General features: G+C 49.9%; 2 protein-coding genes across 3 annotated transcripts in view; one reads left to right on the forward strand and one right to left on the reverse strand.

The window, feature by feature from the left end:
* The window catches only part of MBD6 (methyl-CpG binding domain protein 6), a 30,710-nt gene extending 22,275 nt beyond the window's left edge, over positions 1 to 8,435 (forward strand). Inside the window, exons 8-13 of the mRNA XM_083729369.1 lie at positions 162 to 303; positions 1,224 to 1,405; positions 2,330 to 2,821; positions 3,642 to 3,691; positions 3,801 to 3,876; positions 6,846 to 8,435. Coding sequence (XP_083585495.1) covers positions 162 to 303; positions 1,224 to 1,405; positions 2,330 to 2,821; positions 3,642 to 3,691; positions 3,801 to 3,876; positions 6,846 to 6,920 — 1,017 coding nt within the window. The 3' untranslated portion in view covers positions 6,921 to 8,435. The remainder of the gene's footprint in view (positions 1 to 161; positions 304 to 1,223; positions 1,406 to 2,329; positions 2,822 to 3,641; positions 3,692 to 3,800; positions 3,877 to 6,845) is intronic.
* Positions 8,436 to 10,254: 1,819 nt separating this feature from the next.
* Positions 10,255 to 14,232, reverse strand: part of DCTN2 (dynactin subunit 2) — a 42,846-nt gene continuing 38,868 nt past the window's right edge. For both annotated transcript variants that reach the window (XM_083729466.1, XM_083729467.1), the window contains 4 exons: positions 14,056 to 14,127; positions 12,276 to 12,378; positions 11,498 to 11,589; positions 10,255 to 10,766 (listed from right to left, as the gene is read on the reverse strand). In XM_083729466.1, coding sequence (XP_083585592.1) covers positions 10,680 to 10,766; positions 11,498 to 11,589; positions 12,276 to 12,378; positions 14,056 to 14,127 — 354 coding nt within the window. In that variant the 3' untranslated portion in view covers positions 10,255 to 10,679. The remainder of the gene's footprint in view (positions 10,767 to 11,497; positions 11,590 to 12,275; positions 12,379 to 14,055; positions 14,128 to 14,232) is intronic.

Below are 14,232 nucleotides of genomic sequence, written 5' to 3' on the forward strand. Positions count from 1 at the left end.
AGCAAGCACGGCTGCTCTAAAAGAACAGAAATTCTGCAGAGGGTGGGATGCGGCAACATTGAGCAATAGCAACAGGCTTCAGGCGCTCTCCCCAAATCAGCTGCTGGGCTTGCCCTGACCCTTCGCTCCCACCTCACCCTCTGCTGCTTCTTCCACCCCAGACTGGCCTGGCTGGCACTCCTGTGGCACCTACCTCCACCAGCGCAACATCAACGACTACTGAGGGCGCCCCCAGCACCTCAGGGCGGCTGCATCCCCTGATGCCTCAGCTTGTGAACCCACTGCTGAGCACCACACTTCTGGGTGAGTTAAACCCCTTCTTTCTGCAGGGCCAACTCCAGGGTGGTGGAAGTGGGGCTAGCAGGAGCTGCAGCCACATACTAACATGTCTGAATCGGTGGGACTGGGATTGAAAAGGGCCCAGATGTAGTTGCGTCACGGCAGAAACAGTCCCACTTTTACAGTTTTGTATTGTCAGCCCTTCCACCCATTCTGGTTTATTATTTGGGCCTCTAGTTGAAAAGGAATCACAGCCACTGATACTATGCATTCATTGATGCTCCACATAGGGTCTGGTCACACACACACCACCCCCCCCGGCAACAGAAACCATGAAAGGAGCCAAACTGACAATAAAAAAAACCTGTGGTCAAGGTCACCCAGTCAGCTCATTGAGGTGGTGATGGGGAAACACCCCTCTGACTTCTGTTTACTTGCAATTTCCCTCTTGATCCAAGGCTGGGAAACTCAGGCCCTCCAGAAGTTTGGACTCCAATTCCCATCAGCCCCTCTCAGCATGGCCTAGGCTCAGGGATGATGGGAGCTGTAGTCCAGCAAGATCTTGAGGGGAACAGACTCCCCCTCAAAAAAAGATGGGGTATTTTGGGCTCTCACGTTTTCAGGCTTTGGATTCCAGAAGTATTTGAAAGCCCTTGAAGCCTGTGTGTTCAGCGGAAGTGTGGAAGAGCTCTGTGCACATGCAGCTGCACACGTCTAAATTATTCCACTGTAGCTGACAGCAGGTGTATGCGCAGAAGTCCCTTTCACGCTTTTGGAGGAACAATCCTGTTCCCTTTAGTCAGTATATATTGGGCAGGGGAAGAGAACATATGAAAACAGGTGCTGTTACAGCTCTTGCGGTGAGGCACCTTGGAGCACCCCTGGGGACGGTTGTGTGAGAGTGACATTGTTCACGGCCTGGCCTCCTTCTCTCCCCCATGTAGGTGACCTGTCAGGACTGAACCCAGGCTCCGGCCCCTCGCTGATTGGAAACCCTCTTCTCCAGGCCCAGCAGCCGCTTCTGCCACCCAGCCTGCAAGGGCCACTGGGACTCCAGCTTTTCCAAGGGCAGCTGCCCCTGCTGGCCGCCTCCAACCCCCTGGCCTGCCTCCTCCAGAGCTTGCAAGTAAGTGGAGACCCAAGGGCTGTATCCGGCTTCCAAGGTCAAGGCAGCATTCAGAAACACCCCCCAGATTCAGTACTTGTGGAAAATGCTTTTGAGTGTTTTTAAACTCACAAATGTACACAAATATGCTGCATTAGCATTGCTTACTTTGCTGTATTTGGGCTATTTTGGAATGTTATAGGATGGGTTAGGAGTGTTATGCTTGACATTTTTAAAAATTGCATCTTTTCATCAAGTTGTGCGTCCTCTCCCCCCCCCCCCCACCACTTCCTGGTAGCATCCTCACAACTCTGTGAGATGAAGAATGAGTGCCAGGGGCAAGGCCTAAAGTACGTAATTGACAGTAGTCAACAGCTGTTTTAGAAGGAAAAGCTGATTTCGGTAAGGGTGATCAGAAGTGTGGAGGTGGGGAGTTGCCACCCATCAGGATAGGGTTTTCCTGGGCTCTTGTTCATGTGTGTTTACATGTAACATGTATTTTAGGCCAGAGTGGGGATTAGACCCTGGATCTCCTTAGTCAAAGCCCAACACTGTCCAATAGGCTGGTTCACTGGGATGGCGAAGGATTATAAAGAAGCAAGGTGAGATGAGCAATTGAAGCAGGAAAATAGAGCCCCTGTCCTTTTGGGGTAGGCACGCCTTGGGTGCTGTTGGACTCCCGCTCCCATCAGCCCCAGCCAGCAGGACCAACGGCCAAGGTTGATGTGAGTTGGAGTCCAACATCTTCTGGAACACCACAGGTTCCCCACTGCTGGACTTTGGGAAAGAAATAGTAACACAGGGTGTTGCTGAAAAGACAAATGTTTTGAATACTGAGGCCAGCTTTAATGGACTCAGCAGAAGTGAATTTAAATACGCTTTTGGAGAAGCAGTCTTTGCACAGTTCTGAAAGATTTCCTCCGCTGTCTTGTCTCTTTTTGCCAGCTGAGCTCTGGCTTTGGCGTCCCAGAGAAGTCTGTGCAACTGAGTGAAGCCCCAGCCCCAGCCTTGGCCAGCGGGGCCCCTGCAGCAGAGACGGAGCCAGGCCACAACACAGCGTTGCCCCCCCCTTGCACGGACGCTGCCCCTACAAGTGCCTTAGAGCCGCCCAGAGCCCTCGAGCCAGCCAGGCAAGGACAGCAGGAGGCCCCTCTGGGGCAGGAGGCCAGCAGCTCGCGCTCCCCGCTCAAGCGGCCCCGTCGCGGCACGGAAGACCTGAACGGAGACTCCGGCAGCAGCCTCTCTCGGGGGCCGGGGCGGGGCGGCAAGTCTGGACGGCGAGGGGGCGGGCGGGGCAGGGGCAGGCGGCACTTCAACGGCCAGCTTCCCGACTTGGGCGCAGGGCACCCGTCCCATCCTGCCTGGCGCTGCAACGGGGAGATGGTGGCCAGCAGTGCTGAAAGCCAAGCGGGCCCTTTTGCTGTCCAGGAGATAAAGGTACGTCAGGTGCCGAAACAAGGGGGACAGGGAGTGACTGGGAAATGGGCTCTACTCTGACTTGGCTAAGGGGTGGGGGGGAGTACAGCTTGCAAGGCCCCCTTGCTATTCAGAGGCAAGCTGTCTCCTGCTTTCCTGATGCTGCGGACAAATGGGATGGCTCCGCCATGATGGACAGCTACCCATCCATATTGTTGGCCATCTGAGTTGGTCACCACATGCTGGACTAGGTAGACCCGATGCCTTTGTGCACCAACGCACTTCTAATGCTGCTGTTTTCAGCATAAGGAATGCCTCTGGTTTGAGCCCTTGCTTCTGCATTGGCTATGAAGGGCCTGTTCCAGGCTGAGCAGCAACAGTGTTCAGTGAGGCTGCTAGGGAGCTTCACACACAAGCCACAACAAGTCTGAGTGAAGCATTGGGTTTGCGCACTCACACTCACACGCCCGACACCCTTGCATAGCCAGGAAGAGGGTGTCCATCAAGTCTGACTTTTATCTCAGTTTAGCATTCAAACTGGGGTTTCTGGTTTTTAAAAGACGGACCAGTTTAATAAGTCAGTGAGTTTGAAGTTAGCTTGTTATGAAACTAAAATTGACAGAGCTCTTCAGGGCCGCTTGGTAGGAAGAGGTCAGGGGAGCACATGAGCCTTGTGGGATATTCAAAGTGGCCTTTGCATAATGGTCCTGAGGAGTCCAGGGATTGGAAGATGGACAAACTGGGTGGAGCCGAGTGGACAAATGGATGGCTCCAAGGACTTTGGGAGCAGGAGGAGGGGGAGGAGATGCAGATGCTCACCTTCCAGTCATCCTTCTTGCAGGGCCCTCCTGGAAGGCGACCAGCCCGACGTGGCCGGAGGAGAAAAAGCAGGTGAGGACCATGTCCCAGAAAGGATGGGGCTCATGGCAGAAGCTAGAGCAAGGTTGGGGGCCACTGAAAGTGTCTTCCTTCTCTTTAATCCACCCTTGTTTTTTTGCAGTGGTGCCCGGCCCAGCGCCCGACCTGAAGCTACACGGATCCGGGGTCCCAGTGCTGATCCAGGGCCCAGCCCATTGGTAAGTGCCACTCCAGCCCACCCCAGTGCCACCTCCTTCAGAGTGGTACGCACTAATCTGTCTTGCAGCAAGGCTGTTTTCTCCCTTCTCCCATGTGCCTGGACACCACACACAGCCCAACACCTAGCGGGAAAGGGTTAACCATGCACTTCTCCAAGCCTCCTGTCCACATTTGTAGGTCGCAAAGACTCAACCAACTGCTTGGGGTGAAAGAGAAGCCAAGGGAGCAACCACAAGTCACAACCTCATGCACCCCACGTGGCACCCAAGTCAGAGCAAAGGCAAACTATTTTCTCGGCAAAGTGCTTCTCAAGGTCACAGAAGGCCAGCGAGGGTTCCTCCAAGCTGCTCCCTGGGTCCTAGAGCATAATAGACTTTTTGGCCCACAGTGAAACACCACTGGGTGGCACCAAGGAGGCGTAATAGAGCAGAGAAGCCATTGCTCTCTCAGCCACTCCCCCCTGCCACACACAGGGGCATTGGCCTATACAGAACTTAATTTGTTCCGGAGGTCTGTTCTGAACCTGAAACTGTTCTTAACCTGAAGCACCACTTTAGCTAATGGGGCCTCCTGCTGCTGCTGCACCGCTGGAGCCTGATTTCTGTTCTCACCCTGAAGCAAAGTACATCACCACTGTACATCTGTCAGACTAACCCCGGGTCTTCCTCTTGCCGCTCCCCTGTGGCTTCATTGTGGAGCAGCCATGTGGCCTGCCTTACAGAGGTCAGTCCTCTGAGTGAAGGGCGGTCTGGTCCAAGGCCAGTTTAAATATGAGAAACTGTAAGGAGGCTTCTCCTAACAGGATTTTCTAGAAGATAATCGCATTGAAATTGCCCATGGAAGGTTGGCACCTGGACAGCCGACTGAGCAGGCACACAACACAGCTCACATGATCACAGTCTTTCCCACCCTGACAAGATGCATTTCTGTTTCAATTACAGTAGTTCCTAAATTTGCATTGTTACCTATTTATCAGCACCTGTAATTTTTTTGCACAAATATGTGCCCTCTTTTGTCCCTTTTTTGGTGGTGAGGGTGATGCCTTTCCTATTTGGGGGCAATGCACAAGTGGCCACCCCCCACTTCATTGTCACAATTTATGTCAGATAATCATTTCCTTTAAAGCACCTACTGTCTCTGAAAAGCAAAAATATCAATACACTGTGGATCTGATTGTGCCGCAAATGGAAGAGTCTGGCTTCTGGTGTCCATTGGCTTCATCAGGATTTCTGTGTTTTCAGTTTAAAATAAACAATTGATCAAAAAGCTTTCTACATTTTGGAGATGAGCAAAAAACAAAGCCACCAGAGAAAAGGCAATGCAAATTCAACTAAAAGTGAAGACTTAAAAGGTGTCCTACAATTTTACATTATCACTCCCATGCCCTGGTGATTTTATTCTTTGTTTAAAACATTTCCATGTCACTTTTTGAAAGTGCTTAAGGCAGCTTAGAACATGATGATTTTAAGTATTTTAAGCTCAAAGCTGTGTGCACAAAAACAGGGTAGAAACCTGTACCTACAGCAGCAAAGCCCCTGCCAGCCATTATCTCCATGTCCAAAGGCCTTTTAGAAGAAACGGGCCAACACACCCATCACTGGATATCAACAGGACAAGCCCAGAGAAGGACCTGTGAGGAGGCAGCAACGTCAGCAGGTCCCAGGAAGGGCAGAGGCTGGGATAAGTGGTTCTCTGGACATCTTCCCTCAAACCACAGGGCAGCAGGACCCAAGAGAAGCTGACAGGAAGCTGGCTGAAGCGGATGAAGTCCCCAGGGGAAATTCCCAAGGGAGGGTGACTCCAGGGCACTGAGGGACTATGAAGGCAGCTGGAGGAACATTGGAAGCTTGCCCTAAATTAGAGGATAAAGGCCTTTCCTTCTTGTTGCCAAATGGGAGAAATTGTTTGGAGCAAAGGCTGACATCATTGCTCTGGTGAGAGTGCTCAGAAATGGAAGTGCCTTCCTTGTGCCCCAGTCCAGGAAAGGGAGGCACAACTTTTTGCAAGCCCTGCTTCTCCGCTGAGGGAAGGTGGAATAGGGCTGTTGAAGATGATCTCAACAGCAGAGATGGGTAGAGATGGATTTCCATGAGGGGGAAAATCTTCAATCTACCAAGTAGCCATTGCCACAGTCTGCTGGGAAAGCTTCATTCACTTCAGTGGGGCTTGTGCTGCAGAACTGGATTGTGCCCCATTGGCAAGATTGGTTGTCTTGTCCCATTCTGCCAACTGCAATGACACCTGCATTGACTGCTTCGCCCCTCCCACCTCTTGCCAAAATCCATTTAGTTTTCCACTCTGCTACTGTTTTGCCAGCAGGACAGAGTATTGGGTGTTCATTATGTGTTCATATTCGCATCAACCCTCCGAAACAAACCAGTTTTTTGTTTCAGCAATTGGCAAAGAGAATTAGCAAGGCCTTTTCTGTTACAACCCCAAAGCTGAGAAGAGAGTTCTCCAGAAAGATACATCATCAGCCCGCATCTCTTCTTAGCACTCATCTTAATGGGAGGCTCACAGTTCAGTGGTAGAAGCCTAGAGACCTTCACCATGCCAAACATATGCTCTGTCTCTGAGCTATTACCCTTCCCCTTGGTTTGCTGCCTGGACCCAAGAAGGGATTTATTTTGCACTCCATCCTATTCCCACCCTTCCTACTATTACCACTGGACTAGGGCTGTCCCAGCTTGCCTTAGCTATGCCTTTTAGTTTTAGTACCCACTGCAGAGTTAAGTTTTATTGTTGCATGTACAGCCCCCTTCTGTTTTATGGGGCGTTTTGCCTTCTGCCTCTGCCTTCCTTCTTCCACACTCCTTCCCTCTTTTTATGCCCTGGAAATAAATGGACTTTATTTATAACAGGAGCATCCCCTGCATTGGCGTAGGTGCAGCTCCTGCCTCTGAGCTCTGCCCACTTAGCAAGCCGAGCTTTAAACACCCCCTTCACTCTCTTTCTCTTTTTCTGTTAGGTTGACTACACTGTTGCTCGTCGGCCACGGCCTGGCCGACCCGTGAAAAACAGGAGGAGGAAACTGCCCACATAGCACCGCCTGAACCGGAGACCCCCCTTGCTCCTAGGCGATCAGAGCTTAGGACACCTCTGGCTTCTCTCTCCCCCCCAACCCCCCTTAATCTCTGGCGCCCACCCCCTGGACATGGGGGGAGGGGAGGGAAATACCAGCAAGAGGATCGGCTGCTGCTGCTGCTGGGCTCTTTGCGCCTTAGCCGTGAATGTGTTGTAGCTTCACCAGTTGCCTGGGTCCCGAATCTCTCCTAAAAGGGACCCCTGAAAGCACAAGGTGCATCTCTGGTCACAGCATTTGTTTTGGGATGTGGGTGGGTGGGAGCAAAGGCTGGGATGGGAGCAAAAGGAGCACTAGAGCTGGACACACCCATAGCACTTCTTGGAAGCTTTTCTTCTTTCTTTCAATGACCTGACGGGGAGTCCCTTGCCGCTGTGTAGTAGCTGCCCCTTCCCCTGACGCTGGCGAGAGTCCCCTCCCTCCCCCCCCTCGGTTGAATCTCAGAACCTCAGCAGGAGTAGCAAGGGCCATGTGCTCCAGGAAGAGGACATCCTGGCCCTTTCACTTCCCACCTTACCTCAGACCTGTGTGCGCTTTAGCACCCAGGTGAGAACCAGCTCAGGGTTTTAATACAAGAATCAGTCTCTTTCTCTTTCTCTGCCTTGCCAAAAACACACACAAGATCCTGGCCCCTGTGCTAAAGGTACAAAGCAATAAGGAAAAAGAAGCCACGTTTTTGAAGGGAGGATTCGTTCCCTTCCATAGTTCAGCAATTCATTCACTCCCCGCCACCACACTCCCCCCCCCCACCTCCATTGAGACGCTACTGAAAGAGAGTGGCCACGAGGCAAAGTCTTGCTCTTCTCCTTGGCTCTAGTTGGGCTCCTGGGACTGGTAGGGCTCCAAGTTCTCACCCCCCCCCCTTTACACACACAAACAAAAAAGCAACCTTTGCCTACGTATTTTTCTCTCTCTATAGAAATCCTCAAAAGAACACTCAGGTCCTTGGCCAGGGAGAGGAGGAGTTTGTGCTCTAACTAGAATTGGCCCAGCTTTGCCCCTGCATCTGCTTCTCTAGCCCCCTCCCTGCAAACATACACACTACAGCCTTCATCTCTGAACGACCAAAACTCTCCACGCCCCAAGTACACCACCACCTGCCCCCATGTCTGGTTGAGAATCTTGACGGATTATGCAAAAGCACTGTGTAGATACTGTACAGTTGGCGCTGTCTCCCCCTCCCCTGTGCACTTCAAACCAACCAACCAACTTCGGCCTTTGTTTTGTATAAATAAAATTTTTAAAAAGGAATTTGGAGGGGGGAACTATTTTCCTTTTTCGAGCTTAAATTTTGTTTTGTAAAAAAAAAACAATTACACAATTGTGAATTGTAGCTTTTCTATGGGAGCGACTTTTAATTTAACAGATGAAAATATTTTGCCGCTTAGATCGAAGTTACTGTTTCTTTACTTGTTTATTTTTTTGGGGGGGGGTGTGTGTTTTGTATCAAGTATTAAAATATGTATTTAAAACAAAGTCTTATGGGGTTGGTCTTTTGTCAGCTCAACTCACAGCTCTGGAAGCAGGGTGGTGTGCAGCCCGTATTTTTAAGAGGCTGAAAACACCCTGCCGTAAACTAAGTCAGACCACCGGATGAGATGGAAATAGGGTGGTGGTCTGTGTGCAAGGGAGAGCTGAAGGAAGGAGGACCAAGAGAAAAGGAAGGTGAAAATGATATGTGCATGCAAGATGCACAATAGGAGAGAGGCTACAGCATGGAAACGGGTGATTTGTGTGCAACAGAGAGTTGAGAACCGGAAGGGGGTTTCAAAAAAGCAGAGTGCAGGAGGCATGGGAAATGAAAGCAAGTGCATGCAAGGGCCTGAAGAATAGGAAGAGATGGTGGTTTTGTAATTTGGCAGAAGGTGAAAAAGGTGCTTAGTCACTAAGTAGTCCAGTGTGGAAAGAGGCAGATGCAGGAGTTTACCATAGGAGTGGATCATGTGCAAGGTGGGGGTTGCCTAAAAGGAGGAAGAATCAACATGGGTGTGAAGGTGAAAATGGGTGCAGAGGGGGTGTTGCAGAATAGAAGTGGCTTCAGAAATGGGGTTTGGAAGGTGAAAATTGAGCTTAGTTATGTGAGCTACAAGAGGTGATTTTTGCACATACTGTAGAGGGAAATGAGGAGTAGATTGGGCTCCTCAGCCTCATCTAGGAGAAGGAAAACACTGATCCTAAACCTCTGCTGCCTTGCGGGACATCTTTGGGAGAAGAAAAGGCTAAGGAGCAAACCCTACACAAATCTTAAGTGGGCGTCCCTAAGGCGGCTGGATGGCTCCTTGTCCGCCTCCTTCCAGCAACTCCTGCAGCCAAGCTGATGCCAAACCTATTGCTCTGCTTTCCTTTGGAAAACATCAGTGAGGCGGGGGGGGGGGGGTCTGGGCAGCCCAGGACCTCCAGACACACTGCCCAGGCTTGTGCCCCAGGGAGGTCACCGTTGGCTTCAGTGCTGGTCTTGTTTCTCAAGACAGAAGGATGCCAACCACCATAGTTGTACGAGGGTGGGAAGGGGAAGCTCTAGGGAGTTAATGTGGGGGTTAGTGAACACAGCAGGCAGGCGGAGGCACAGCTCCTAGTATATTTGCTTATCTCATGATATATTGAAAGCTGGCTCTTCAGAGGTGATGGATGGGGAAGAAATTCAAACATAACGGAGTGAGTAGCCATGCGCTAGTCAGCCTCAGCCCAAACAGGGCTTCTGGTATGTGAGTCTTTGAAGCTGTATATCTGTCCTTCATCACACTCTCAGTATTTGCTGTAATAACCAACAGCTTTAGCAGTGACCTCCTAGTCAATGCGACTGCTACCCAGCATAGATTATTTTGAGCGAGCAGCAGTGAATGAATCCCTCCACCCTGAATGTAATATGTGAAGTGGTGTCACTTCAGTCCTGGGAGTTCAGTGTAGGCTGTGCTATTTCACTATAGGAGAGGAGATTGGAAGAGCTTGTGCAGACTTCCTAAGGGTGAAATGGGACAAGAACTTAAGAAGAGCTCTCTGGATCACACCAAAGGCCCATCTAGCCTTCTTGTCCACAGAGGGCATTAGATGCCTTTGGGAAGCCCAGAACAAGATCAAGGGAGCAACAGACCTCACCTGATGCTGGTCTCCAAGCACCTCATACTCATTGCCAAAGTGTTTCTGGACGAGCCAAAAGCCATTGTAACTAGGAGCCACTGACAACCTTCTCCTTCATGAAGAGTGCAATCTGGAGACTACAGAAAGACAAGCACATGCAACCTGTTCCACACGCGCGCGCACACACACACACACACAAAAACCAAGTACAGAGCACTAAGCATAAGTGTTTAATGACAGTAAATAATTATACAACAATACAATCTGCTTCCATGCCAGGCTGAGAGGTAAGATAATATTTCCAAGTCGAAGGCTCCGAGCCAAGCAGCTTCCCAGGTGGATACGCAAAGTTGATTCCCTCTCTAGCACACCCTCCCTCCAATCTGGAATGCAACACTGCCCTCTGCAGTCAGCATCAATTGCCACAGGGGTGCAAAGCATTGCAAGAGGTGGGGGGGGGGACGCACACACCTGCCCTCTAACAGAGATAAGCACTCAGTCCACCAGCCCTCATCAAGGCTGAACTCCCACTAAGTGCACACGAGAAAAGGTACAGAGGTAGGGAAGGGACGGAGCAGTTAGTGCTTATTTGGACAGCAGGCAAACCTCAGTTGCTGCCTTTGTAGACTTTGTTAAGGGGATTCACTTGGCAAGCTTCTGCACCCGTGCGTTAATGGTGGCAAAATTGTCCTCCACGGTAGCCAGGTTCTCCTTCATAGTCTTCTGAACCTAGAGAGAGATGGAGGGAGAGAACATGGATAGACGCCAGCCATATGAAGGGCTTGCCTGGGAACATGTTCCACCATGGCTACCTACTAGCATGTGAGTCAGACCAATGAATCACCTGGCTCTATTTAGGGCACACAAATGCCGCAAGATGGTTTTCAAAACAGTCCGCATACACTTTGGTTTTCAACCTGCTGCCTCTCAGGGTGGCAGTAAACTCTATAGCAGCGGCAGGTAGGTTCTGCAGCCCCTCCCAACTCCCACCAACCCCAGCAAGCGTGGCTAAGTGGCCAGGGATGGTGGAAGCAGAAGTCCAACAGCGTCTGGAGGGCCACAGGTCTCACTCACGCTCTAAAGCAGCAAAGTTGCCATTTTCTAAACGTGTATGGCAGGACAGTTTCCAGCAAAGATGCGCTCACCCAAACCCACGTTCCCAGCATGTTCGCACTCCTGCCCCAGTGACATCTATGCTGGTTTGGTCATGTCCACAAAATGGACAAGGGCAGGATCCTGCAGGATGTGCTCTGTGGGGGAGCTGGCTTCAGGCACATTGCACTACGAAGCCTACATCTCATAGCTGTGGTAAAGGGATGTGTGCTACAGGGTGAAGCAGCTGCAGTTTATTCTCAGAAACAGTGGAATATACAGCTGGGTGCGCCCATGCTATCTGTACTGGCCAGCTTGTAGAGACCCGAGTAGTCCCACAGGCAGTTCGCCAAAGCCCGAAAACCCACCTGTGTCAGCAGAGAAGCGTTGTCCTTCAATGAATTAGAAATCATCTGTTGGGTAGTGTCTAAATGAGTCAAGAGCTGCCCAAACTGCATGGCTGTAACAGAGAAGAACCAAAAAGTCAGCTTGGGGACAAGAAGGACAGCCGCCCAGTTCACTGGGGCAATGGGAGGCCCAAAGACTCGAATGGTGGAGGGAAGAAACAATGCCAACGAAGGAAGAATGGCAGACACAGTTAACAGAATATATAGAAATGACAGGACTGAAAGACAGAAAAAGAGATCAGGATAAAAAAACTATTTGAGGAAGATTAGAAATGTTTTATGGATTATGTAGAGACATAGTGTAAACATATTAAGAAGTTAACAGTAACAGAATAATTGGAAGTCATAGTAGAATCTGTTGTGTATTAATCTATTTTTTTCGTTTCTTTTTGTAATATGTATTGATCTTGGATTGTTTCTATCGATTTTTTTTTGCGATATAAATTAAGCATAAAAAATGAATAAATTCAGCAGTAAATGTGAAGACGAGGAAAATGAGATATAGGGAGAAATTAGAATATATGGGGGGGTAATAAAATGCACAATAGAAGGAGGGGAAGGGGAGTCAATATCAATTGTGTATTTCTTTTATTTGAAATGTTATTGTTTCAAGTGTAAAAAAAAATAGAAAAAAATGACAATGACAAAATAAATAAACAAAAATGGGAGGCCCAAAGGCTGAGGCTACTCTTCTGCCTTCCCGAGTTAGAGAATGCCCCTGCCTGGCTCAGAGGCTCACCTTGCTCATGCAACTGCCGCACAGCAACCAGGCGCTGTACCACCTCAGGGAGGGAGCTGGCCAGAGGGCTCCAGCGCTGCACAGTCTCATAGAGCTGATGCACCTGTATGGGGGAGGGGAGGCAGAAAGTTATCAGGAAGGGGGGGGGAGAGTCCAAGTGGGAACCTGGTCTTCAACTTTAGGCCAATCATCTTCCTTCATCACCATCCCTCCAAAAAACTTCCCATGTGTTCATGAACACATACACATACTGACGACAAAATGTAATCTAGTTTTGCTCCCAATCTCATTGCTTGGCTGGCAAAAGCAGAAGTCTGTCAACAAAGGGCCGGTGCACAAATCATGTTGCATTCATCCCTTGTTGACTACAGCATCAAATGCTGACTTGCTCAGGTGAATGAGCCAGCAGAGTTCTGAACACCAGACAAAATGTTCACATCACAAAATGCGGTGCTGAGGTCCTGCTCACATCCTTCTTGTAGGGAGCTGGCTGTCGAATATGAGAGTAAGATGCTGGACTAGATGGGCCTTTGGCCTCATCCAGCACAGCTCTTAACGGTATGTTCTTATGCTCTATGGTGGAGCTCAGCTCACACAATAAAACAGGCAGACATCACATGTTGAGTAATCAGATGATGCACACACATGTGAAAAAAGACATAGGCTGTGTGGTAAGCCATTCCCAAATGTCACCCCCTTTTCTTTATTCAGGATTTTCTAGGACACAGAAGAGCTGCAGTCTTTAATTTACCAGGGTCTTGTGTTTGTGTGTGAATCACCAAGACACAGCCTGGCAGGGAATCTATCCCACTGGCTTGTTCAGAACATCCACAACTGATAAGTCTCTACCCTTCTTCCTCTTCCAGAGTTGGCAGAAGCCTTATGAACCCACAAGGAAAACAGTGCTCTTTGCCACCAGAATCAGGAAATCACACTGACCTGATCGGTAATAGAAGGCCAATGCTGCCCTTACTACTACTACTACTACTACTACTACTACTACTACTTTTATTATTTATACCTCACCCATCAGGCTGGGGTTCCCCAGCCACTCTGGGTGGCTTACAACATATATAAATCATAGTAAAATATCAAACATTAAAAACATCCTGATACAGGGCTGCCTTCAGGTGCCTTCTAAATGTTATGTAGTTCTTTATCTACTTGACATCTGAAGGGAAGGCGCCACTACCGAGAAGGCCCTCTGCCTGGTTCCCTGAAACTTCACTTCTCGCAGCGAGGGAACCAGCAGAAGACCCTCAGAGGAAGACCTCAGTGTCAGGGCTGAGCGATGGGGGTGGAGATGCTCCTTCAGGTATACTGGGCAGAGTCCATCAACAAGATAAAGGTAAAGGTAAAGGGGACCCCTGACCATTAGGTCCAGTCGTAACCGACTTGGGTTGCGGTGCTCATCTTGCTTTATTGGCCAAGGGAACCGGCGTACAGCTTCCGGGACATGTGGCCAGGATGACTAAGTCACTTCTGGAGAACCAGAGCAGCGCACGGAAACGCCGTTTATTTTCCCGCCGGAGCGGTACCTATTTATCTACTTGCACTTTGACGTGCTTTCGAACTGCTAGGTTGGCAGCAGCAGGTATCAAGCAACGGGAACTCACCCTGTTGCGGGGATTCGAACCGCGGACCTTCTGATTGGCAAGTCCTAGGCTCTGTGGTTTAACCCACAGCGCCACCCGTGTCCCTAATCAACAAGATGCTTTCATACAAATACAGAAAGTGGGTTTTATCGTTTGCCCAGTTACAGAGAGAGAACACATCTGACCTTGCTTTGGGTGTCTGCATCCTCCACCGTGGCCTTGTGCTTGGCAATCTCATTCACTTTCCCCAAGACGCTCTAGGAATGAAGAACTGCCATTAGGAAAGCTAGACCCTGCCAGAACTTTCAAAATCACTTAGTCCTTTCCACATGCCCTAAATGCTGCGGCTGAAAAAGGCTCAC

Source organism: Podarcis gaigeae, assembly GCF_964106915.1.
Source record: "Podarcis gaigeae genome assembly, chromosome: 2".
In the NCBI taxonomy this organism is placed as follows: Eukaryota; Metazoa; Chordata; class Lepidosauria; order Squamata; family Lacertidae; genus Podarcis; species Podarcis gaigeae.